This window comes from Anthonomus grandis, chromosome 10, assembly GCF_022605725.1.
Source record: "Anthonomus grandis grandis chromosome 10, icAntGran1.3, whole genome shotgun sequence".
NCBI lineage: Eukaryota > Metazoa > Arthropoda > Insecta > Coleoptera > Curculionidae > Anthonomus > Anthonomus grandis.
Window position 1 is genome coordinate 17,891,860 of NC_065555.1, and position 26,492 is coordinate 17,918,351.

General features: G+C 34.0%; 2 protein-coding genes across 4 annotated transcripts in view; one reads left to right on the plus strand and one right to left on the minus strand.

Annotated features, from left to right (window-relative positions):
• Positions 1-26,492, minus strand: part of LOC126741530 (unextended protein) — a 175,530-nt gene that overhangs the window by 69,552 nt on the left and 79,486 nt on the right. For all 3 annotated transcript variants that reach the window (XM_050447982.1, XM_050447983.1, XM_050447984.1), the window contains exons 5-7: positions 23,094-23,275; positions 13,525-13,853; positions 3,663-3,800 (exon numbers count right to left, since the gene is read on the minus strand). In XM_050447982.1, coding sequence (XP_050303939.1) covers positions 3,663-3,800; positions 13,525-13,853; positions 23,094-23,275 — 649 coding nt within the window. The remainder of the gene's footprint in view (positions 1-3,662; positions 3,801-13,524; positions 13,854-23,093; positions 23,276-26,492) is intronic.
• LOC126741531 (uncharacterized) lies at positions 19,012-21,376 on the plus strand. The gene is made up of 2 exons (XM_050447985.1): positions 19,012-21,011; positions 21,074-21,376. Exon 1 carries the CDS (start codon positions 19,070-19,072, stop codon positions 20,075-20,077), a length of 1,008 nt encoding a protein of 335 aa, XP_050303942.1. The 5' UTR covers positions 19,012-19,069; the 3' UTR covers positions 20,078-21,011; positions 21,074-21,376.

Genomic DNA, 26,492 nt, shown 5'->3' on the forward strand with positions numbered 1-26,492 from the left:
CCTACACACACTTGCAAGTAGGTTTTTTAAAACAGCTAACCACTAATAGCCTTATACATATTGACCACCGGTGATTTTCATGCAGTAATTATTTAACGAATAAAATTAAACTCTACCTAAAGAGTGAGTGCCTGATATGAAAGGAACGATGAACTGGTAGCGCTACCAAGCCCGACTTCAACGAAGCAAGGTAAGCCACTATGCATCACTAATGTGCGTTCGAACATTTATTGAAAAAAACGACGAACCATATTAATTCTCAATCTATCTCAAAAACCTGATACAGTCCACTAAATCAAAAACGACAACCATCGTGTCGAAAAAAAACTGGGACACAAAATTTAGGTAGGGAATTGTCTCCTGGTCTATTATAGCAAATCGTATTCCTTGGGTATGGTATGCATATTTACGCATTTTGAATTTTTGGAGTCTCAATAATTACATATTTAAATAATAATATTGATACAACATTTTTATTTTTTTTTTGGATATTTATTTTTATTTAACACATTTTATAAATAAAACAAAACTAACTAATATTATCTTTTTTGATGATATGGAATAAAAAATTATCAATACTTAGTAAGCGCACCGTTGTTATCAATTACAGCTCGCAAACGTCGTGGCATACTTAAAATTAAGTTTCTGGTATATTCTTCGGTTATTTGGTCCCATGCGTCATATTCTATCTTTACGCGTAATTCATTCTGATTTCTAGGCCTAAAGTTATGCCTAAAGTCAAAGATAAGTTCGCATCCTATCCTAACCATAGTTTGCAAAACAAAATGTTGCAGTTTAATATGGATAAGTTCAAGCATAAAATAAGTTGCAACTTCATTCCCCTTCATAACATGTTATTTTCTGGATTTCAGGGATGCATTACCTCATTAGATGTTATTCAATGTAATATAAGCTTGGAATAAAGACTCTATTTACCTTGAATTAATTAAGTAATAATCATACTTTTGATTTAGATAAACCTTTATGTGCTAACAATCGCCGTGATTGCGAGGTAGTAAACAACTCGGAATCAATGAATGAACAAAATTGTAAGGAATGATAGGCGAGTATCGTTAGATTTCTACGAGGATTTACATGGTAGTTTGCAAATTTAAGTAAAATTATTATGATTAATATAAAAACCCCGAACAAATGATTTTATTTGATTTTGGATTTTTTGGAATAAAAAAACTTACTGTAGTGAGAAAAATATACAAGAGTCCTTGGCTATCAATTTTCTGCTTATATTTCATCAATCTGTGTTCAAAATTTTTAGTTGCCTTGAATTAAATCATAATTATTATTATGGAATCAGAGCAACCACGTTACAAAACCCAAATCTAAGAACTTTTAACAATCAACAAGTTTAATGTTTATTTTATGATAGTCTTAGATTTCCCCCATATCTGGTGTCATATAAGTGCCTACTATTTACTGTGCTAAATCTAAAAGAGTGTGTTCTAGCAAATATCAGACATTGGTGAATGTGTAGGCCAGGCATTGTCATGATTTTTAAATTTTTAAATAAAGATCTACAACTATCTATTTTTGCAATTTAAATGCTCTCTGCCAGTCAGCCGAGTTAATATAACAGTCCATATGACAACTTTGCTTGAAAAAGTCCCATATACGCCGTTCTAGATACTACTGGAGGCGCCAATTGAACAATTTTGCGCAACAGAAAAAGAACCGACGAGAGTTTTATTGCCAGATCTATTATATGGCTCTTCCATGATAATTTATTATCTAGATAAACACCCAGAAATTTGATCGCGTCTATTCTCTGATGTCTTTGCCTTAAAGAGAAACTAACCACCTCTGTTTTATTTAGATTCAAGCATAGATTATTGTCAGCAAACCATACTTTTAACTTGTGAAGAGTTGCACTAGTTCCATTCTGTAGGGAAATCAGATCTGAATGCCGACTGAGAAGAGTTGTGTCATCCGCATATTGTACAGATATCACCTCTGAGAAGTGGGCGGGTAATTCATTTACATAAAGTAAAAACAGAAGAGGACCCAAGATTGATCCCTGAGGCACCCCTGTTGTTATTGGAAGTATGGAGGATGTTCTTCCTCCACAAGTCACCATCTGCTGACGCTCACATAGGTAGGACTGGATAAGTTCCAGGCAAATACCCCGGATACCATAAAAATCCAACTTGCTCAACAAAATATTATCGAAACACAGTCGAACGCTTTTGAGAGGTCGCAGAAAATTGCACCCACTGTCTTGCCCCCCTCAAATGCATCAACCAGGTAGTCTACCATTACCCTGAGTGCATCAGCAGTAGATCTTCCTTTTCGAAAGCCAAACTGCGCTGGTGAAAGTAAATTATGTTTATCAAAAAAAGATATGAGACGTTGGTTTAGACAGAGCTCAATGGGCTTGGATAATATCGGTATTATTGATATGGGTCGATGATTTCCTGGATCATCCATATTACCCTTTTTAAATATAGGAACAACTTTACTTATTTTAAGCTTTTGTGGAAATGTACCAGATGAAAAACATTTGTTTATTATTAGAGATAGTGGTAGAGCCAAACCATTTGCAAGTTGTTTGAATATTTTATTGCTCAAACCAAAGATGTCTTGAGCAGAACTATCACTTAAACTTTTTAAAAGATCAATGACCTCTATTTCGGTAACAGGTGAGAGAAATACTGTTGAATTGTTATGTACATTTTTTGCTGTAAATTGTACAGGGTCATTAGATTTTTGCAGTGTATTTGTAATTGAGTCAGCTATATTCACAAAGAATTAGTTAAACTCATCGGGAGTTAGTTAGAGACATTACATTTCGAATTACTAGGATCATTATTTTTTGTTTCTTTAATGGTGTTCCAGATGGTTTTGGATTTGTTATGACTATTTCCTATTTTGTTTGTATAATACGAGTGTCTCGCTTGTTGTATTTTAGTTTTATATTCCTTTATACGAATTTTTAGCCATTCTGAGAAATCTAGAGTACTGTTATATTTATTTAAGGTAGAAAAGAAGTTTAAGTTATCTCTCAATCTCTTCAGTTCATTATTAAACCATTTTTTTTTCTTTATTTGTGGTGAGAATTGTTTTATATATTTTCAAATCATCCGCATAGAAAAGTTAATTAAATACTTCAGAAAAACATTGTCCATTGTCATTTAAAAAAACAGAAAATGATATCCGACCCTTTGAGACAAGTGAGATCCTTGAGGCACTTCTAAACTCACGCCAATATTTTCAGATTTAGCACCATTTATTAAAACAAATTAAGAGCGGTTTGTTTATGAGGCTGAGCAATGCACCATGCACACCGAAATCCTTAAGCTTCACAAGACGCGTTGGATAATGAACCTTATCAAATGCTTTAGAGAAATCAAAGGACACTGTGCATGTCTCCAGACCTTGTTCCATGGTTTAGTTTATGGTCTGAACGAATGGTATCAAACTAGCATTAGCAAGCATATTATATTAACAAAAATTTAGTTATTCGTTCCTAATATTATTGATATCAACTCATTATATTCCAGGAACAGAACTAGTACTATGGTTAAATTTTTAAAATTGCGATTCAATTAATTGATTAAACTTGTCAATCCCTATTTTTCTACACAGTGGCCTAGGGAAGGTAAAGGAGAGGTAAACAAGAAATAACACTATACAAGGTAAATACTTACTGGTACTAAGATATTGATAAGCGGCCAAAGTAAGCTGCGGGCTCATCCTGACCTTGTTCTTGTCAGTTTTGTCGGCAAATATGGTGAAGTCCTTGCGTTCAGCTTGATCTTTCCTTCTCCGCTTGGTTCTGTTATCAGCTATAGAATTAAAAATATATATCAATAAAAGCCCCCTTAAATATAACTCTTAAAGTAAACTTTGTATTGTTTGTTATTTATTAATTTAAAATATTATAATATAATAAATTTTATCTATTAAAAATTTAAAAGGTAATAAAGCCATCGGCCCAGATGGAGTTCCTGCTTATATCCGCAAGGGCACAAACGCTGTTTAATATTATCTTAGAAACGTTAACTTTCCCTGACACATGGAAGACTACAAAGGTTATACCTATTTTTAAGTCTGGCTCTCGACATATAAAACTACCGACCTATAAGTATCATGTGCACAGCCTCGAAGGTGTTTGAATTAGTTATATTTGAGCGGATATTCAGATATTATTGAGGGCAAAATTTCATCCTTTCAACATGGTTTTTTCCCAAAAAGGGTCAACTTTTACTAACTTAACAATGTTTTGCCAATTTGTACATGAAGCTATTAATAATAATTCACAAGTTTATGTAATATACATAGATATAGAAAAAGCCTTTGACAGAGTAAGACATTGTGTAATTCTAGAATCTCTAAAAAATCTAGATGTTCGCCATATCTCATACTACTGATGATTCAATCATATTGGAGGTTGAGGTTTCAATATGTGGAGGTTAGAGGGTGTAAATCTGTTGTATACAGAAGTACTGCGGGAGTTCCACAGGGATCTAATCTTGGCCCTCTTCTCTTCTTGGCTGCCATAAATGGGATAGTTTCTAATCTTAGACACGCCAAGGGTGTAGTTTTTGCAGATGATTTTAAATTGATTAATTCGACTGAAGACTGTGAGACCCTTCAGAATGATTCTTGTAACGAAGTGACCTGGTGTGAGGCAAATTCTTTTAATTTAAATTTAAGCACATGTATGCACTTTTATGTCTTTCACTCTGAATAAGAACCTATTTCAATATGATAACACTTATAACAACAACAAAATAAAGAGGGTTGAGGAACAAAAGGAGTCACTTTTGATAAAAATCTATCCTTTGACAGTCACATTCTAGCTAAAATTGAGAGTGCTCAAACGATTGCAGGTTTTGTTGCAAGAAATACAAAGACATTTTTGACAGTTTGGTGGTGCCAATGTTGGAATATGCATCAGTCATCTGGTCTCCTCAGTACGACACTTGGATTTCTGCGATCGAAAGAGTGGAAAGAAAATTCTTGAAGTGTCTTTATTTCAGAAAATATGGTGTTTACCCACAACGTCGATGCAATCATAACTATTTGTTAGGTGTTTTTCACTTGAAAAGAGAAGAGAAAGTTGCTCAAGGGGGATATAGAGTATCCTGATATTCTCTGCCAGTTTCCTTTTGCGATAAATAGAAGCGGTTCTAGAGCTCCAAAAATGTTTTATCCAAAATTACCTAGAACAAATCTTTACAAGACTTCTCCTATATATAAAATGAGTTGCATTTTTGACCAGTATTGCTCTGAAATTGACATTAATGTGATAAATTTAAAACAATTAAAAAAATAATTAACCAGAAATTGTGTAGCACCAACTAAATATCTTGTAAAATCTTGTAAAATGGCACATTAGTGACCTATGTTAAAAAATAATGTATTTACTGATACCTATAGACTAGTTTATATTTTTTACTATATTATTGTATTTAGCTCGTTCATGTGTGTTTCCTATTATTTAGAAAAGATGTCTGTAATTGGCATTAGGTGGTGATATCTTTATGAATCAATAAATAATAAATTATTATTTAAGTTTTCCTCTAAGTTTGGGCAGTAATGTGTATCATCCTCAGAGAAACCAATTTTTAAAAAAAATTACAATAAGTTTAAAATTTCTACATAATATAGCGTTAAAAGGCTTCTGGGACAATATGTAACTAAATACAACTGAAATGTATACTTCGGTCTTAAAATCTAATGAAAACAATGTATTGTATAAAGCAATTTAAGCAAATCATTAGTAATTTAATACAGTTAAATACTTTTTTATCGGGTAATGGTGGGTGATGTGATAAATAATTCTATTGTGTGTAAATTGCAACAATAAATTGCTTTATGCTGATTATGAGCTACTTAATTCGATAGGATCACAGATATGCTCCCGAGCTACAATTTTCTGTTATTTTCTTTTAACCTCGGATTAACCATTGAGATATTTCTAACTGGGTTAATAATTGAATTAAATTGGGGATTTTATTACAATTTCTCACTTACCATTGAGGATTGTAATGATAATGTAAATGACGTTTGTATTAAATGGTTGGAAAAATTAGGAGAAGAAACAGAAAAATTCACGATTCAAGTTTGATGAAGTCTTATTTTGTATTATAGATAAGGGATATGCAGCATATCTATTAAACCAACTGAAAAAAAGTCCCTCAATAATAGTATAATATAATCATAAACTTGCAGAGATCAAAAGAAAAATGGTCGAAAAATCGTTCTTTTATAAACTTGGCGAACAAAGTTGCAGGGTAACTGAATCTAAAAATGAGGGTGATAAAACGTACTTATGGGGTTAATATTGAGTCTCTGTAGTATATTACAGTAAAGCTGACAAACTTCGACAGGTCTATGTTTACTGACTGCATATATATCACAAACATTGATCAATCAACCTGGCAAGTCTCCACTTGATTTATAGGATATTTCGTCTCCACTAACTAAAATACCCAATTAAGATAAGTTTTCGACTTTTCATTGGAGGTAAATCGGCAAAAGCACTAAGAATTCAACCTTCTTCAAAGGCTTGTTCTTTAAGACTCCTAAAGGTCAAAGATTTGGGTTTTCAACAGAATATAAACAATTTTAAAAAGCTGTTTTCGTGACTTTAAAAGAGGCTTATGGGGTAGGGCTAAAATAAAAATTGTAACAAGAACATTGTGCTTATATCGACGTTTCGGCCGATTGTTATCATCTGGATAGAGCGGATTTAACAATTATAGTTGATCGATGCTTAAGTAAACCCAACTCATCAAAAATTTCTTTCTGTTTTGACATCTATTTTTCTTTCTTAAAATTTTTGTTTGGAAATGGCTTCCCACAACTAAATTGCAATTTCGGCTTCTTTTTCAGGTCTTACCACAAGAAGATAAAAAGATTGATATTAGAGCTGAATATTTATTTTATTCCAGGCTTCTAATAAGTTTTTAGATTACTACAAACTTTTGGAGTAATTTTTTTATTTTCCAGGATTTAGGAGTTGTTTATTATGTTTGCCAGACATTGCAATATTTTCCAATTATTTCAGGATTTTGGAATAATATTTATCTCTTCTTGGCATTTGCAACAATTTTTCATTTTAGCCCACATTTTGGAGTCAATTTTTTATTCTTCCAGGCAAATTGAAAGCAGCATTTGAAACAATTTATCTTATAATTCGAGGCTTTTGGAGTCAGTTTTTATCTCTTTCAGACAATCTAAATATTTTTTTCCATTCTATTCCAGACATTGGACGTATTTTTTGAATGACTTCCAGAAATCTGAAATCCATGCCAGAAACTTCGGACTTTGGGAGTAACTTTTTTAGACATCTATAAGGTCTAGTTTATTTGATTTTTATAATGTCTATGTAACCTATATTCTATGTAGTTTTCAAGCATTTGATGTTGTATTTGGAAGCCTGAAAAAGATTCAATAAGGGATCAAAACGCGTGCAACAAATAATAATAGCTGTTATTCCGTATTTGAAAAAAACTTCTGCTCTATAACTTGCAGATATCTGAAATAATTTACAGCCTTCCACGCTTTTGGAGTCATTTTTTATCTCTTGCAGGCAATAGAAATATTTTTTCCATCAATCAATCAATGCTTTATTGTCAAGAAATTGTTACAATTTGTAGACAAAGCTGTAAAACAAAAAAGACACAAAAATACAAACAAAACACAATTAAAGAAAAGAAAAACAAAACAAAATAAATAAATAGAATAGAATATCTACAATATATACAGATTAATACAATTTCAAAATTGTAAGTAGTCAAAAATATTATTATAAAATATACAATTTAATGTATACAATATCAAAAAAAAATCATTAAAAAATCTCTCTATGATAAAAAAAATTTAAAAAATGTTTAAAAAAATGAAAAATTCTAAAAAATCCTAAAATAGCTACACAAAGCAGTATACCTAAACATGTACAGATAGTAAAAATACATAATCAGCTAGTGCGAAATTTCAAATCAATGATTACAAAAAAAAAATGGTTAACTGTGTAAAAAGCTCTCTCCAGTAAGAATGCTTTTAATGCTTTACGAAATGCAAAAAAAGATGTGATGGATTTAAAATAAAGTGCATTTTTTTGCATTATATAATATGGAACTTCTGACCAACTCTGAAAGTGGGGTAGGCAGGTATAGATTATGTTCCGTGTTTCTAAGTGGATAACTATGGGAAGGCCTATCAGATGCTGAACCGTGTTTGCGTATTAGACAAACGGACTCAAATATGAATAAAGATGGAAGAGTTAATATTTGAAATTTTTTGAAGAAATGCTGGCAATGACTCAATGACTTCTGTATTTAAGTCTCAGTGTATAATGTAAAGCTTTCTTTTGTAGTCTAAAAATACGGTCAAATTGAGTTGCACTACATGTACCCCAGAATGGAAGGGCGTATCGAAGGTGCGATTCAAAAAGGGCAAAATAAAATGTTCTAGAAGTAGACAGGCTAAGCTCCTTAGAAATTGATCTTAACGCAAAACAAGCGGAACTTAATTTTCTTGATAAAGAGTCAATATGTGTATCCCATTTTAACGAGTTGTCAACAGTTAGCCCTAAAAACTTTACAGAATCAACTTCGTCAATTGTTGCGTTACCAAGTACAAAAGATTGCAAGGTATTTTTAGAGTACAACATTTTAGTTTTGGAAATGTTGAGACAAAGGAGATTAGAGTCTCACCATGATTTATTAGTAGTTAAATCACTTGATACGGTTCTATGAAGTGTAGAAATATCCAAATTACTCCAGGTAAAACTAGTATCATCAGCAAATAGACAGACTTTAACGTTAATATTTAGATTAGCAATGTCATTGATGAAGATAAGAAATAAAATAGGGTCAAGTACGGAACCTTGAGGCACTCCACTTTGTATTGGCTTGCAAGATGATATAGTCGAATCAATTCTCACAGCTTGTCTTCTGTTATTGAGATAAGACTTAAACCATTCAAAAGGCGCTCCTCTGAACCCGTAATATTGCAACTTTTTTAATAAGATGTCATGATTAATAAGATGTCACAAACAAAATTGTTGCTGTAGGGTGTTGGTTGTTTAAGCTAGAGTATACATTATTAAAAAGAGAAAACATAGCATCATTTGTGCATTTGTTATTTAAAAATCCAAATTGATGAGAAGTAAGTATTTTATATTTTAGCAAAAATGATAGAAGTCTTTTTTTAACCAATCTTTCAATAATTTTTGAAAGTGTGGGAAGAAGAGCGATAGGGCGATAGTTGGAAGACTGATCTTTGTCTCCTCCTTTATGTAGTGGAATTATTATCGCCAACTTAAGGCAGTTAGGAAAAACACCTTTTTGAAAAGACTGATTAATTAGAATAATAAAATGACATAATGTACATTCGGGCAGATTTGAAAACATTTTGAGAGTAAGGCCATCAATTCCAAAAGAGCCTTTGTTTTTAATTTCCCTAATTGAACTGCAAAGCTCTGGTAACACTACGGGCGTAAAGAAAAAGCTGTGGAATTAAGGTTCTTAGATGAAGTGGAGATAGTATTCGACAAAGAAGGCTTATTTCTCAAAGCATTAACAATCGACCATGTTTCCTTAGCCACATTTTTAGATTTAGCCAGTCTCCTATTATAGTAAATATCCTTGGCGGCTTTTAAAGTTCTCTGATAAATCTTTTTGTAAAGTCTTACGTATTCATGAAAAAAAGCGCTGTCTGAAAATTTTTTAAGATGAGATAATAAGCGCATGTTCTTAGCAGATGTATGCAAGCCTTGGGTAGACCAGGGGTTATGTTGCTTCTTTTTAAGAGGTCTCAAAGGAAAGGATTTGTGAGAAAGACTAGATAGCGTTTTTACAAATCTAGAGAATTCTGAATCAACGTCGTCAGAGAGAATATTCCAGTCGGTTGATTGACAAAGGTGCCTAAAATGTAAAAAATTTGTATCCGAGAAAATACGGCCTAATTTGCGTGGAAAATTTTTACTTTTAGATTAAGTTATGGAAAACTTCGTTAACACTGCTTCATGGTCTGAGAAACCTGAGCTTAAGACAGTACAATCGACGAAATCTGGCACAAATGAAGATACGACATAATCTATTGTACTAGAGCTGGTTTTAGTTATTCTGGTAGGTGATTTAATGTGCATTCTATGCTTAATATGTGACATATTTTTTGTATACCTTCCAGGAGTATGAAATAATTCACAGGAATTCCATTTTTTTGCTGTCACTTTTTGTGTCTATCAGGCATGAAATGTAATTAATTTTTATTTGTCTTTCAGGCATCTAAAATATTTTATCGCTTCCAGGGATATGAAATAATTTATAATCGTTCGAGGTTTCTGGAGTTTTTTATCTGTAGTAGCAATTTGCATTGATTTTCGATTTTATTCCAGATGTGTGGAGTAATTTTTTTGAGAATTATGTTTTTTCCAGGCACAATTCAATTTCCAATAAGTCCCGGATTAAAAATAGTTTAAAAATTTTAAAAATGCCGGGCTATTGATTTTTAACTTTGCCTTTTTTTAAGTCTTACCACAGGAAATTGAAACATTTAAAAAAGTCACAAAATATGCATTTTTAACTTGAGAGTCGTTTAATTTACAGATTTGTACTTATTTTATTCCGGGCACTTTTTCATGTCTTCCGGCGATTTGATGTAATGCTTTCAAGATATTTTAAATAATTACCAATAATTCCAGCCTTTGATACGATTTTTCATGTATTTTAGGAAGGAATATAAGTATTTAATTGAGTCCATGTCATTTTCGTATAACGTCCATGTATCTAAATTAATTTACAATCATGCCAGGCTTGTGGAGTTTATTTTTTATCTTTTCCTTGAATTTGCATTGATTTTCTATTTAATTCCAAGAGTGTGGGTATTTTTTTTTGAGAATTATGTTTTCCAGGCATTGAATTCATTTCTGATGTTTCCAGAATTTTGGAATAATTTTTATATTTTTTTGGCAATTGAAATAATTTATAATGTCATTTTAGGCTTTTTTTGAGTAATTGGTTATCTCAGGCAATTAAAATATTTTTTCCATTCTATTTCAGGCATCTGAATGTATTTTTGTCAGGAATCTTAAATAATTTCCACATTTTTTGGAGTAACTTTTTGTGGCTTTCAGGCATTAAACGTCATTTTTGTTTGTCTCTCAGCCATCTAAAATAATTTCCAAAAATTTTAGGTTTCAAAGTCATACTTTAGTGCTTCCAGTGATATTAAATAATTTACAACCGTTCCAGGCTTTTAAAATTGATTTTTTATCTTCTCCGGCAATTTGCATTGATTTTCCATTTTATTATAGCGAAGTATTTTCTTTCGAGATTTAATTTTCAAGATACTAATTAAATAATTTTCAATTCAAGTTTGGGATAAAAAGTACAGCACTTGTTTGGTTTGGAAATGATTGCAGATTATTAATTTTCAATTTTGGCTTTTTTTTTGAATATTAACACAGGTATTAATTTAAAATATTTAAAAAAGTCACTAAATATTTATTTTTCCATTGACTTTTTAAGCTTCTTCTAAAGACTGCTATTTATTTTATTCCGGGAACTTAAGATCAGTTTTTAAATTATCCAAGTTTTTGGATTTTCTGGAGTTTCTGGATTCATTTAGAATATACGTGATATCGTCCTTGCTTCACACCAATGAGCAAAATTTTTTTTTTGGATACAAAAGAGTAAATAAAACACGTTATCATTTGTTGAGCAACGTTTCGATCCTTTATTAGACCTTCGTTAGCCTTCCAAATATAACTTAGAAATATATCATCCATTTTTTCTCAAAGAGGCCAAACAAAAGTAAAAACTCTAAGTCATGGTGTCATTAAACGTATAGAATTATTTAACGCTACACGTGTTTCGTTCTTATTGGAGCATCATCAGGCCTAAACATAAATTAAAAATTTACAAAAAGAACACTTATGAAATAGGACAAAAGATGTAATGTGATCTGTATAGGTGTAGGTCTAGGTAAAAAGTTTTTTATCATATTTTTTCTTTTCTGTCTTTAATTCTTTAATTATAGACGCTTAAAAAATATGATTAAAAAATATAATCTTTAATTTATTTTTAGGCCTCTTAATGGTCCGAGAGGAGCGAAACACGTGTAGCGTTTAATAATTATATACATTTAATAAGACCGTGAGTTTCTTGTGAGTTTTTACTTTTGTTTTGTTCCAAACATAACGTCAAATGCTTGAAAACTACAAAGCACATTTTTTTTCGAGTGTGATATCCCACGATTTGTGTTTTTAAATGTAATATTATTATTTTATTATTTTAAACCGTCGTTAAACTTATAGATGTATATTTTACTTAATTTTTATAATGTCCATGTGAGCATTTGAAAGCCTAAAGAAGGTCCAATAAAGGATCGAAACGTCGCTCAATAGATAATTACGTCTGTTATTTGCTGTGCTGTATCCCAAAAAGAGTTCTGACCATCTGAAGTCATTTACAATCATTCCAGGATTTGGAGTACATTTTTGATCATTTTATTCCAGGTGTGTGAAGTATTTTTTCGACAATCATGTTTTCCAGGCACTGGAATAATTTCCAATTATTTCAGGATTTTGGAATAAATTTTACCTCTTTCTATAATCTAATCTATCTAATTTTTCATTTCCATCCAGGCTTTTGGACTCGTTTTATACCTCTTCCAGACAATTGAATTATTTTTTTCCAGAAATTTGACACATTTTTTGAATATGCCCACCATACTAATATTATTGTAGAACTTCTTATATTTTGGCATGCTGAGATGCAAAAGTGACTTTAAAAGTCTTTTTTGGTGCTCTTTTAAATATACCTGTTTAATCATTATTATCTTTCTCCAATTTTTGTTTTCATTAGATTTTCCACTTAATCTTCGTTAAGATTTTACTTCTTTATGGTTAGAAGATATAAGTAGGATTCAAAATTCAACGGAGAAATATAAATAAGAATCAAATGTAAAAAAAATCCAAGAGAAATTAAAAATTAAAAGAAGAAAAATGGCTAAAAAAATAACTAAGAAAAATAAAAAAGAAAACATTAATAATTAAATTTTCATGCGTATATTAGAAACTATGTAGGAAATAAAATATTTAGCATACATTTTTCAAAAAATTTCAGGTTTTCGGAATCTCTTCGAAGGATATCAAATAATTTTTTTATTTTATGGCAGGCTTTTGGAAAATCATTAATTATTTCGAATGCCAGTAAGAGATTTTAAAAAAATACTCCAGAGACTTGGAATAAAAAGAAAAATTAATGAAAATGCCCAAACAAGAAAAAATTACTTCAAATGCTTGAAATAGATAACAACATTCCTGGAATTATTAGACATTATTTAAAATTCCCGGAAAATACTTGGTATAACTTTTGTATGCCTTCCGGGAATGGCAAAATCTTTTCCAAAGATTCCAGGCACCGAACACATTTTGTCTTATATTTCAGTCTTAAAATGATAGTGCACATGTTACAAAGAAATCTAAGTGGGTTACATGACACAAAATTAGCCGAAACGTCCAGCTGGCTCCCCTAAAGCTTAAATACTTACTAATAACATCAGTTTCATCGACGATCTCCGACTGGATCAATTCCTCTATGACATCCTCCAAAGTAATCAAACCGATCGTTTCATAGAAAGGATCCCCCTCCCCATCTGAATTGACTCTGGATACGAACGCCATGTGACCTTTATTACCCTCCTTGAAGATCTTAAACATCACGTCCAAGGTTACATCCTCGAAAACGAAATTGCACGGGTTCTGGTAGAACTGGCAAAGGGTTTTTAGCGGGGTATTATCGTCAGGATCGACAAAAGCCAGATCTTTTATGTAAAGCATAGTCACGATGTTCTGTCTGTTCCCTTCATAGACTGGAATCCTATAAGAAATGTTTAATCATTAATTTATTAGAAACGGTAAGCGGTACCCACTAATATGCATCATATTAATCATTCAAGGATGTGTCAACGGTTCTTTGTAATTCCGCGTTTAATAATATCGTTGACAATGGATGATTGGATTGTGAAACTGCATTTTATACTACACTGTGTCCCGTGACAGAAGTTTTAATACCATAAATAAAAATGAACTATCTTCTAATCGTTAGATGTACAGACAAATTTATAGAATAAAAAATTAAGATAATTAAGTTCTGTATAATTTATCTTCTGAGAGAGAAGCTGTACAGGGTGTCCCTTTTTGGGTACTTTTGCGAGATATCTCCGTTATTTTTAGAGATAGAGAGTTGCGGCTTTCGCAACTACTTTTCCGTAAAACTAAAAATGCCGTCAACAAAATTGTCAAAGCCCTTTTAGTTTTTAAGATACAGGGTATTATTGAAAATTTTGCATTTTGGGTCCCCCATCGTATCTATGTTATATGTTAAAATATATAACAGTATGGAGTTTTTTGCAAAAATACGCAAATAAATAACAATTTTCTAAATTTAAATGATCAAATTCATAATTTAATCGGGGGGCCATGGCTATTTACAACAAGAAACAAAAAAATTACAAATAAATAAATAAATGTCAACTATCTTCGGGTTTTGATTGACATTTCTCTGTTTTTGATTGAGTTTATGCTCCAAAACCCATTTATTTTCGTTATTTGTGAATTTTGCCAAAAAATGGCAGCATTTGAAAATTATGAAAAATATGATATATGCTTGTCACGTCATCCTGAACGACGTCTGTCAGAGCTATCAATTTTTATTTTATTATTTCGGTCGGTTATACATCTCGGGGCCGGGTTAATAGGTTTTTTGCTTTTTCTGATTTTTATTTAATTTTCATACATTACATAGTCTTTAACCATCTTAAAACTGCCTGATTTTTGTTTGATAATATAAGTGTTTTTTTTTGTCTAAAGTTTTTGGCTTTTATTATTGGACCGAACCGCGTATTGTATACGACGGGTAGTTTTACATTAATACGCACCCGACATTTTGGCGACCGTGACAGGACTGGCAGTTTTACGGGTTATGTTTAATCTTGTAGTGTATACGGACATATTTTGGCAATCGGTCCGACGTGTTGTCGCCCTGGACTTATATAGGTGAACGCGGTTTAGGTGATTAACAGTGAGTATACAGTGCATAACAATGGATCAGAAAAAGAAAAGTCGTAGAGTACTCCGCAGCAGTTTTACCAAGACCGCTGGTGAGTTAGAGGGTCTTTTGTCATCACCGGAAGGAAAAGAGCGTTTGATTACGATCTCTTTAGAATTGGTAAAACAGAATATTGAGGATCTAAAGAGACTTGATGGGGATATTTATGCTCTTATGTTAGAAAAGGATGACACGGCAGAGACAGACTTACTAGCAGAAATGGAGGGTGCAGATGGATATGTTAAAAGGTATACAGATCTGAGTCTTCAATGTGAGGAATGTTTACAGCCTAGGGTAAAGGCAGATCCAGATGAAGAGGTAAATTCGGAGCCTAGTGTTCGGAGCCACAGCATCAGACAAGGTAGGCGTAAATTTAAGTTACCTATTCTCGAGTTGAAAAAAATTGATGGAAATATCAAAGACTGGTTGCCTTTTTGGTCTTAGTTTCAAAAGGTTCACAATGATTTGGAAATAGACGACAACGACAAGGTCGAATATTTAATTCAGGCGACGGTTCAAGGCAGTAGGGCAAGGCAACTAGTCGAAAGTTTTCCCGCTACCGGAAGTAACTATAGTAAAATGGTGGAGTGTCTTCAAGCGCGGTTCGGTCGGGAAGACCTCCAGGTAGAAGTTTATGTGCGCGAGTTACTTAAATTAGTTATAAACAATACCTCGTCTGGTAATAGATTAGACATAACTCGTTTGTATGATAAACTGGAAACTCAGCTACGGGCCTTAGAAACCCTCGGTATTACGTCCGATAAATACGCGGCGATGCTATTTCCGTTGGTCGAGTCTTGCTTACCGCCAGAGCTGTTAGGAATTTGGCAATGGACACCGGATATCGGAGACACTGGTATAAATTCGCAGGTTTCACTGGATAATACAGGTCTTACTACAATCAAAAATCGACTTAAAAGCCTCATGAATTTTCTAAAATTGGAAGTCGATAATGAGCAACATGTTTCTTTAGCAACAGAAGGTTTTAATTTGCGAAGCACTGTTCATAAGGATGTTAAACGGGGTGGTTATACCAAACAAATAAAGCAGGCCAGGATTTTGAGCCTAAATTTTAAACCGCGATGGGCTTAATCAATTCAGATGGAACCACAAAATGTATTTTTTGTCAAAATCCTCATGAGAGCAGCAATTGTTTTAAGGCGCAGAAATTAGGCCGTGAGGAGAAAAAGGATATTTTGTCAAAAAATGGTGCGTGCTTTCGATGTCTAAAACTGGGTCATTCTTCTCGAAAGTGTCGAACACGTTTAAATTGTATAGTTTGCAGCAAATCCCATGTCACTTTAATGTGTCCTGAACTTCCATCTTGTAGCTCGGGTCAGTACAGCTCTGGTCGGAACAGCTCTGAGAAAAAGGACGTTATGGAAAGTGTGGTACAAAACGTAAATCAGACTTTGGCAAATAGTTCTAATACACACGTATTTTTGCAAACTTTGCAGGTAAAGGTTAAGGGCGCGAATAAATCAAAGTACGTGCGTGCGCTGATCGATACCGGTTCCCAAAAAACTGATCTTTTAAAATCGACGGCTGATTTTTTGGGTTACCAATCGAAGAGGCAAATTAACGTTATTCATGGTTTGTTTGGAGGCACTGAGTTACCGCAAGTCCATTGCTGTTATGACGTCACTCTTAGTCACAATAACTACAGTTGTAATTTCGAGGCACTGGATCAACCCGTCATATGCAGTGGAGTGGATTTTGTATTCAATGGTCCTTGGATGGAAGAGTTACGGACACTGAACATCAAGATATCAGATACACATAGTTCTGGCCCTATTGAACTGTTAATAGGATCTGATATAGCGGGTAAATTATACACAGGCAAGAGACACATTTTGAGATGTGGACTGGTAGCTGTAGAAACTCTGTTAGGTTGGGTTTTGATGGGAAAAATACCAGTTGAACAAAAGGACACTTTGTCTATGTCCGCCGTTTCGCTTTTTGTTAATAACGCGTCCATTTGAAACCTCTGGGAACTTGACGTACTAGGCATAAGCGATCCAGTGGAAAGAAAAACTCGGGAGGAGACGGCATTGGCAGCAAAAGCATTGTTTCTAGAGACTGTTCAAACCGATGCCGAAGGACGATACGAGGGTAGACTTCCATGGCTGGAAGGACATCCAGCATTGCCCAGTAATTATGGCATTGCTAAGAAAAGACTGGATAATACCATCACTAAAGTCACGAAGGATGGTTATTACGAACTCTATGATCAGGTTTTTAAGGACTGGCAAAGTGAGAACATCATGGAGGAGGTTTGCGAAGATCAAACAAGTTCAAAGGCTCATTACCTACCTCATAGGCCCGTAATCAAATTACACTCATCCACAAAGACAAGACCGGTATTCGACGCTTCGGCCAGAGAAAAGGACAGCCCATCATTAAACCAGTGCCTTGAAAAGGGGGTTAATTTGATCGAAATGATTCCAAATATTTTACTGAGGTTTCGGCAGCAAAGAATTGGGGTAGTATCAGACATTCGGAAAGCGTTTCTACAGCTTAGCATACACCCTGATGACAGGGATTTTCTTCGGTTCCTATACCGAGATAAAAATGGCCAAGAAATAATATTTCGTCATCGTAGAGTGGTGTTTGGAATTAATAGAGCCCTTTTTTGTTGGGAGCTTCGTTGGAGTACCATTTGTCAAAGATGTCCGAAAAATGTGACTCGATGGCAGTATCCAAGGACATTGTACTTAAATTGTCAAAGGCTTTCTATGTTGACAATTGCGTAACTAGTGTCGCCAATGAGGAAGATTTGAAATCATTCGTCAAAGGATCTATCATGATAATGGCTGAAGGCAGATTTGACCTTAGAGGGTGGGAGTATTCAGGTCAAGTCCAGGGTAACTCCCAAGACCCTACAACATCTGTACCATCAAGTGGAACAGGGTGGATGATACTTTATTTTTAAATCAGGACATCGGAAATATTGAAGAACTTCTTAGTCAGCCAGTAACCAAGAGATTAATGTTATCACTAGCACAACGGATATTCGATCCCATAGGATTCTGTTGCCCGGCAGTTTTAATACCTAAGCTTTTATTACAAAAAACCTGGGAAAAGCAAGTAGGTTGGGATGTGCCAGTTAATGGGAAAATTGAGTCGTTGTTTAAGAATTGGCTTCAAGAAGTACCATACTTGTCGACTATTAAAATTGCCAGATGGATAAATGCAGGACCCCAAGAGGCTGAACAATGGTCTCTGCATATTTTTTGTGATGCAAGTAAGGAGGCCTTCTCTGCTGTAGTGTTTTTGAGAGGGGTCGAGAATGGCAGAGTATTTGTTCGTCTGTTGGTAGCTAAGTCAAGGATAGCTCCAAAGAAAGTTTTATCTATACCAAGGCTTGAATTAATGGGAGCTCTGATTGCTGTAAGGTTATACAGTAACATCGTGGAGAATTTTGACAATAAACTGGAAGCCTTTTTCTGCAGCGATTCAACAGCGGTCCTTTCCTGGATAGAAAGGCCCGAGGAGTGGTCTATTTTTGTTTGGAATCGCATTTCAGAAATAAGAAAACTCTCAGCTTCTGGCACCTGGAGGCATGTACCTGGGTTGTTAAATCCTGCCGACTTACCATCTCGAGGCTGCTCTATTAAGCAATTGGTTCAATCAAGATGGTGGGAGGGTCCACAATGGCTTTATCAAAATCCTTTTAACACCCCCCCTGAAAAGCCTTAGCTACGATGAGGAAGAAATTAATAGGGAGAGGAGGAAAAAGTTGGTTACTGTCTTAATAAATAATGAGCGTCAGAAAATGTCTCTATGGATTGGCACTTGGACTACTTTTCTCAGTATTTGAAAATTATACGGATGTGTGCATGGATATCTCGATTTATTTATAATACAAGAAATAAGGAGCGGCACACAGGGCCCTTAAGTACCGAAAAATTAATCAAGCCAAGATATTTGTATTAAGACAAGTGCAACAAGAATTCTTTGAAGACAATAAAAATAGACTAAGCGGCATGGAAGTTTTCGAAGATATGGATGGCGTCATTAGATTAAAATCCCGTATAAGTAATAGGAGTGATTGTGACAACTTCCTTTTTCCTGTGATATTACCTGGTAAACATTTTTTAGTAAACAGACTTATTTTTGGAGAACACTTAAAGTTAGGGCATATTGGCGCACAAAGTTTGATGTGTATTTTACGGCAAAATTTTTGGATTTTGGGTGGTCGCCGAGCCATTCGACATGCGATATCAAAGTGCGTAGTATGCAAGAGACACACATCGAAGCCGATTACTGTAAGATCGCCACCCTTATCTATTGATCGGGTTCGCGATGCTATAGAATTTGAGATAACCGGTGTTGACTTTGCTGGTCCGTTGTTTGTCAAATCGGGAGAAAAGATATGGATATGCCTTTTTACATGTGCGGTATATCGGGCCGTTCATTTAGAACTTTGTTCATCTTTATTGGTTGTGTGTTTCATGCAAGCATTGCGTCGGTTTATTGCCAGGCGGGGTCGCCCTCGGACTATATACAGTGATAACGGGACAAATTTCGTGGGTACGGACAACGCGTTTTCGCGAGTAGACTTTAAAAAATTTGCCGAAACTAGTAGTACCGAGCGGATCCAATGGCGTTTTAATCCTCCAACGGCGGCGTGGTGGGGAGGATTCTGGGAAAGACTTGTCGGAGTGTTGAAACAATTGTTGCGTAAAGTCTTGGGACGAGCTTTACTGGATTACGAAAGCTTGTTAACGATAATCTGTGATTGTGAGGCCATCAATTCGCGGCCACTCACTTGTTCGTCAACTGACCCTAATGAGTTGGTACCTTTAACCCCCATAATGTTTCTTAGGGATCAGTTGGTGAGTGGTGTTCCAGATTGTGATGCTGTTGACCGTCACTCTCTGTCTAGGAAGGTACAGCATAGACAGAAATTGGCAGAGGATCTTCGTCGAAGGTTTCGTAATGAATACCTAGGGCAGTTACAGCTATGGTCCAAGGGAGGTTCCAGTTATTAAGTTAGGATGGGGGATGTGGTTTTTATTGGCAATAACCTAGATAAGCGGGTTAATTGGCCGTTAGGGAGGGTTGTTGAGCTGCTAACTGGCAAAGATGGTGAGGTTCGAGTGGTGCGGGTCAGTTCCGAAAGGGGCCAACTTTTGAGACCTGTACAACGTCTCTACCCCTTGGAATGTGCAGAAGAGGGCTTTAATCTAATGAATAGCAAGGCATTGACTAGCCCTAAATCGAGGTTGGCCGAGGCAAATGTAGCCTGGGAGGACTCAAGTGAATCTGCGGGCGATATCGAGACCGCGAATCCGGGAGTGTCCAAAAGCAGAGTACCCGAACCGAACGTAGATGATACGGCATATGTTTCGCGGAGCGGTCGTACGGTTCGCGTACCGGTCAGGTATAGGGACAATGATTAGGATTACTTTTACATAGAGTTAATTGTTTTATTTGTGTAGGGTAGGTAGGTAGTAGACATTTTTAAGGCTTATTACATTGTTATTATTGAACCTACTTATTTACATTGCTTACATGTTGTCTCTGTTTTAGTTAGGTGAGTCATGTTTCTTTTGTTTTAAAAACATGCCTCAGGTGGGAGAATGTCACGTCATCCTGAACGACGTCTGTCAGAGCTATCAATTTTTATTTTATTATTTCGGTCGGTTTTATATTCTCGGGGCCGGGTTAATAGGTTTTTTGCTTTTTCTGCTTTTTATTTAATTTTCATACATTACATAGTCTTTAATCATCTTAAAACTGCCTGATTTTTGTTTGATAATATAAGTGTTTTTTTTTGTCTAAAATTGTTGGCTTTTATTATTGGACCGAACCGCGTATTATGTACGACGGGTAGTTTTACATTAATACGCACCCGACAATGCTTGTATGTTTTATACAAAGCAATGAAAATGCTGAAGAAGCTTTGGAACTATATTTCCATAAGTAAGTTAGATAATTATATGATTACCTACCAATTTCTAATGTTGATATTTTATGCTTGTTAGATATTCGGAGAGAAGGCAACCGTTTTTTGGTATATCTGCTTGTTTAAAGGACAATTTACTTGAGCACGGATCTTTTGTTTAGCCGTATCCTAAAGCATATAATAAAGAAAATAGGGAAGAAAAAGAAAAATATATTTTAGGTTATATAGAAGCGACACCCTCGAGCTCATGCAGAAAAATTGAAAAAGAAGTGAAAAAGAAGTTTGTCGTTTGGAAATATACATTTTTAAATGTATATTTTTCTCTACTATAAGAGTCTACAACAGAAATATAGTCAATATACCTGTCCCCCTCGTCCCTCCTTTCCTACCTCCTATTAGTAAATAATAAGTAAGCTAGGATAATTTAGATTTCTTTTCTTTTCGATTAGTTATGGATGTAGGGTATGAATGCTATTCGTACAGTTTATAATGCGGTTCGCGACTTTTTTTTTTATTATAAGTGTAATATTTAAGGTCCTAACAGCTCCTTCTTCTGAGCTGAAACATGACCTTTATTTCCTCTTTACAGTTACATGCTGAATTAATACACACTGATAGATTTTTTTTTCTTTGTATTTATATTGTAAACTTATTTATATCTATGAGTGAGCATATGTATAATATCTTATGAGGAAATATAAACCGTCTATTATTATTATTATTATTATTAAGTGACAAAGAAGTGTGTGAAAAAGAGTACCAAAAACTGACGCACAACTAGATGGTACCTAGACATACTTGAGGAAGTTTTTCCAGAACTCCTGGAAAATATCCCTCTAGCCCAATATAACACTGTCTACCTACAACAAGATGGTGCACCAAGTCATAACTCTGGGCTAGTAAGGGCATTTCTTGAAAATAACTTTGCTCCAAGATGGATAGGTACCAACAGACCTGTTAGATGGCCTCCACGGTCCCCTGATCTGTCAATTTTAGATTTTTTTTATGGGGCTATACGAGTATACAATATCAAGTGTATAAAAGACAATGCAATAATTTAAAAGAACTTCAAGACGCAATTCATTTAGCATTTCAAAATCTGAGAAGGAGACAAATTATTATTTTGAATGCTATTCAAACTTAGAACATTGAAAGAAGTATTCAAAGGATTACAAAGGTGTGCCAATTTTGTATCAGAGAAGATGGTGGTCTTTTGTGAACATTATTGTTAAATATGGTTAGTTAGTTATTTGCGTATTTTTGAAAATAAGTCCATACTATTATATATTTTTAAAAAGGTAAATTATGAAGTATAAATATATAGGGTGTTTCATTAAAAAAAAAAACATAAGTTTGGGTCATAACTCAAAAACTATTAATCAAAAAAAATATATATCTACACCATTAAATCCTACGAAAAAAAACTTTTACAAAAACTTTTTAAAAAAACGAGATTCTAAGAGGCTCCCAAAATGCAAAAATTTCAAAAATGCCCTGTATCTTAAAAAATAAAAGGGCTATGAAAATTTTTTTAACAGCCTCTTTAGTTTTACGAAAAAGTAACAGTGTCGCGAAAACCGCAACTCTCTATCTCTAAAAATAACGGAGATATCCCGCAAAGTACCCAAAATGGGACTCCCTGTACAAATAACGAGGTCATAGTTAAATACGATGAATTTGGCTTAAAATATTATTTTTTCAGGATCTCATTTATTGAAATAGAAGTGATAGTAGATTGTATTATAAATGGTTAAAAAATGCCACGAATATTGGCAGTAATATTCTAATAGATCCAACTGTACGTCTGATAGCATTAAAATAAAATAATTTAGGACCGGTGCCAAACTATTGCAAAACATCATACCGGGGCCGATTTGAATTCGCGACAGAATTCCGTATTAATTATGTAACGGCGCCTCTTATATTTAAATAAATAATAAAGTTTATTCTTATCCGGCGTATATAAACGGAAATGACAAAAATGTCGATGAATATAAATAAACAAAACCACAGTTGAATAATAGTTTAAAGCGAATTATGAGTCGCCCACCACATAATTTCCAGATAGTAGTAGAAAATATGGAAAATTAATTGGTTACCTGGAATAACCGCTTTTCATGATTTCAGTAATGGTTTCAAAGTCCAAAACGGCTTCGTAGTCCAACATAAAGACATCTTCGATTTTAGTCATGACTTCTGCAACGGATTTCCTGCGAAGCTCGAGAGCACCACTGATAATGTTCACTTCGTCTTTGTCCAGGTCATTTTCACCAGTTGTAACCTGAAATTAGAAAAAAAAAAACTTTTCAGTTCCAAATGCCATCGGGACGTTTTAAAAATAGAATGGTTATATACATCGTGTTTTCCTCAGTAACTTAGAAATTGTAGATATATAATTTATATATAAGTTGATGATACTCAAATATTATTATTATTATTTGCCATCCCAATATTATAGAGCTACACTACGTAAATGCAGCTGATTTAAAGGCACTTCCAAATGTCTCCAATGGGTTGAGATTGAATCCTGAAAAGTACACAGTAAATTTTCTTGGTAATACAAATAATATTGCTAACGTATCTTAGGAGAATTATGAACACCACAATGGAAATAGCTGACCTCACACCTTATATCTTAAACTCATTCAATGGGAGATCTGTCTGTTCCTCTTAATTCTATGATATCAACAAGGTTTTCGACTGCGTCTCTCACGATATCCTTATTCAAAAACTAGCGTCATATCATTTTGACAATAGCACTACTGATCCAATAAGGTCGTTTTATTGATCTAATCCAAGGCCGTTCGGGTTGATGTTGATAGATCAAGTATTTAAATTTCCTTTAAGTAAAAAAATTATATCCAGGATACTTATTCATAAAAGCATTAAATGAAATGAAGAAGAATACATTGAACAATTAGACAGACAAAACTCTTCAGAGCAATGATTTAGTATAATGACTAAAAGAATTGCACAGGTAGCATCAGAACTATGACCAATTTTACTATTGATATTGTATGACACAATCTTAAGGTTAAAAGGATAAAGTTAACTGGATAAGATTTGGTCTACTTTTAGGTCATTGCAATATCTTTAGATTTTGTTTTCTGCTATTGCTGTAGGTTCTGATAGAGGTAATAACATATTTAGGTTTAAACCATTTGTTTTTTCTTCGTTAGACTAGCAGAAGGACTATTAACAATTTCCTTAGAACGTACGGTGTTTCCTTTTATTTACAAATTCACTACAAGTATTTCTGTGTTTAATCAATCTTACTACCCAGAATATTCCTGAAATTCTTAGTCTTTTCTTGCTTCTTTTCCATTAAGAAATACCAAATTAGTATCAAAATTCACTTCAAATTGAATTCGTTGGACAGATATTCTTCGAATTTGCTCTTGTATTCTCTACTCTCTTTTTTTTCTCGTGTCCTCTTAGTTATTACTGCCATTAAATAACTAAAAGAGGAGTAGTCCAAAATGTGTATTTCACATAAATCATTCAACGTTACAGGAGAGCAGGTGTCATTGGTGAATAAAATAAACATTATAGGACGCAAAACTGAAACTTTTTGGGACTCCTTCGCGTACTTGAGAGATATTCTGTCCTATCGTGAGTACCTGTGACATACGAAGTTTTTAGGTTTATAGATCAAGAGGCCATGTTCACACAGTCAAATCTTTGCTTAGATCATAAAAAAGCACTGCACAGTATTTCAATTGTTCAAATGAGACCAATATTCTGTTGACAATCCAAGAATCTAAATACCTAAAACTGTATTTTCATTTTTTCTAAAGCCAAACTGGACTTTGGAAGTCTCATAGCAACTTTTCTACTATGTTAGAGATCACCGGAAGTATGCTAATTGGTCGATAGTTAAAGACATCGTTTTTGTCACCTTTCTTAAATATTGGTATGACTAGAGCCTTTTGATATCAGGGAAACCCCTTTTGAGAAGTACAAATTGACCAGTTAGTGGTACTATTATTAGATTTTTAATTATTTTAAAGATATTTACACTAAAACCATAGTATCACTATATTTTAAGATCATTAAACGTATTCAACATTTCTGATTTTACATATAATATTCGACATTTTTTTCGCTGAGTTATTTGCGGTGTCTGAGTGTTCCCTATCATTTTCAGAAAATTTTGATAACTATTTTTGAAACATTTTTACTCCTTACTGATATTCAAGTTTCTAAACTGCTTATTTAGCTCTCCAAGAGCATTTAGATGGTCGCGCATTATTTTTAGATCGTTAGATATGCAAATTCATTAAATTTCTATGATTTATATCTTCAGTTTGTTTCAGTAAGTAGCCAAAAGGTATGCTTCTACTATAGATTAAAAACTAAACTTCTGAGTTATAGGTCTATATGTCCTGTTGTTTGTTTTGCAGTTTTGTTTATGTGGTAGGTTTTTGAACTTTAAATTTGATTAACTTTAATTAACTGTCGGTAAAGTCGTGTCTGTAAAGCCGGGTTCAATTAAGTTATCTACCGAAACCTAAGATGTAAAATTCAAAAACACATTGTCTAGCCATGAATGCATTCTCGTTGGTGCCTTGACTTGTAAAGGAGGTATCCATGTAAAGGAGACGACTGATCATTTTTGAGTTGTTATTGGTTTTGATGTTAAAACTATATGCCGTTGATTTAAGTTTAATCGATAGGGGATTAAATGAAAGACAAAACCATAATGCACTGAAACTCTCCCCCCAAAAATGACTCTCTTTAAGTTAATATTGCCTATATTCGTTCGATATCATTGCTCGACCTGTGATTTTATTTGCAAGGGGACTGTCCAGTTTTTCATTGATTCTTTGAATAATTTAGTCACCAGGCCATCGATACTGTAGATCTCCAATGTCCGTGGAAGTCAACTGTGGGAAACAGATTCAAAGGTTTTTTATTAGTCCATGTGAATATTTCTGTGTATGGTTCTTATTGCTTGTTCTAACACTATCGGGCGTATTACCGCCTGCTATTTACATACCATGGCCTTACGCTTGCCACATTTTTGTTCAAAGGTGAATTGCCACATTTTCTTTCAGGTAAGTATAGATCTTGTTGCATATAATTGATGGAAATAGTTTGTAGACAAGAAGGTAACTTGTCGACAGTGTGTCGATTTTGGCAGCAAGTGCGTTGTACTGTGTCATGAAGGTTGATAGATAAGTGGGATTCGATTATTTTTATCACAATCTCCGTTGGGTTTGTTATTCTCTTTGGATCTTTGAGCCCGAGCAAGCCTAAGTATTTGATGACGCTTTTTTCAACCAGTCTGTTTGCGGATATTACTACCAGGAATATTTTGCTTCCTTTAATTGGTAGATGTCTTTCAGTTCGTTTGCTAGGTGTTGGTTTTGTTTTGGCACCGATATTTCCATCAAGTGGAATGGTAATGTTGATTAAGAAGCCCTCTTTGTTCTTTGTGCCTATAGTTACAACGCCTGGACGATTGTGTCTCAACTCTCTGTCTGCTATTATATTTG

Bases quoted from the DNA above. Each gene is read 5' to 3' on its own strand.
- LOC126741531 (XM_050447985.1), top strand. From the start codon at position 19,070: ATGGAAGTTTTCGAAGATATGGATGGCGTCATTAGATTAAAATCCCGT.